We start from the raw sequence: 907 nt of genomic DNA, 5'->3' as shown, positions 1-907 counted from the left end.
AGATTTGAGGGTAGCGGGTCCTAGAATCGGACATGACCTCGCTAATGAAGTACACGAGGCATTGTACTTTGAGGGCGTGTCCCTATTCTTCTCGCTCCACCACCAGGGCGGCGCTGACCACTTGCGTGGTGGCCGCAATGTAGAGCAGAAGTGGATTTCCATCAGTTAGAGGAACTAGGACTAAAGCCTTCGTCAGGAGCTATTTGACCATATTAAGCACCTCCTATGCCTCGGGCATCCATTCAAAACCATCGGCCTTCTTCAGAAGTCGATAGAGGGGGAGACCTCATTGTTGAGGCGTGAGATGAAGCGGTTGAGCACGGTAAGGAACCTTGTAACTCGTTGTACCCCCTTCATGTTCTGAATCGGGCCCATCCTTGTGATGGCTGAGATCTTCTCCGGGTTGGCTTTGATGCCACACTTGGAGACAATGAAACCAAGCAGCATACCCCTCAGGACCCCGAAAACGCAGTTCTCAGGGTTGAGCTTAATGCCATTTGCTCGGAGTTTTGTGAAGGCCTGCTCATTGTTGGCTATGACCTGGTCAGCCCGTTTGGACTTGACCATGATGTTATCCACGTAGGCGTCAACGGTTCGCCCGATGAGGTCTCTGAAGCACTTGAGCATACAATGCTAGTACATAGCCCCTATGTTCTTTAGACCGAACGGCAGTGTGACGTAGCAGAAAGATCTGAATGGGGTGATGAAAGATGTCACGAGCTGATCGGACTCTTTCATCATGATTTGATGAAACCTAGAGTACGCATCAAGGAAGCAAAGGGTTTCACACCCTGAGGTAGAGTTGACTACTTGGTCTATGCGTGGTAAAGGAAATGGATCCTTTGGACATGCTTTGTTGAGACCCATGTAGTCAACACACATTCTCCATTTCCCGCTCTTCTTTTGT

The 907-nt window shown here is 49.6% G+C and overlaps 1 protein-coding gene across 1 annotated transcript; it reads right to left on the bottom strand.

Annotated features, from left to right (window-relative positions):
• Positions 1-261: 261 nt before the first annotated feature.
• On the bottom strand, positions 262-567 carry LOC136543858 (uncharacterized). The gene has a single exon (XM_066536195.1). It carries the CDS (start codon positions 565-567, stop codon positions 262-264), a length of 306 nt encoding a protein of 101 aa, XP_066392292.1.
• Between the last annotated feature and the right edge of the window lie 340 nt (positions 568-907).

This window comes from Miscanthus floridulus, chromosome 3 (genome assembly GCF_019320115.1).
Source record: "Miscanthus floridulus cultivar M001 chromosome 3, ASM1932011v1, whole genome shotgun sequence".
Taxonomy (NCBI): Eukaryota; Viridiplantae; Streptophyta; class Magnoliopsida; order Poales; family Poaceae; genus Miscanthus; species Miscanthus floridulus.
The sequence above is the reverse complement of the archived record's forward strand: the minus strand, read 5'-3'. Positions and strand labels throughout refer to the sequence as shown.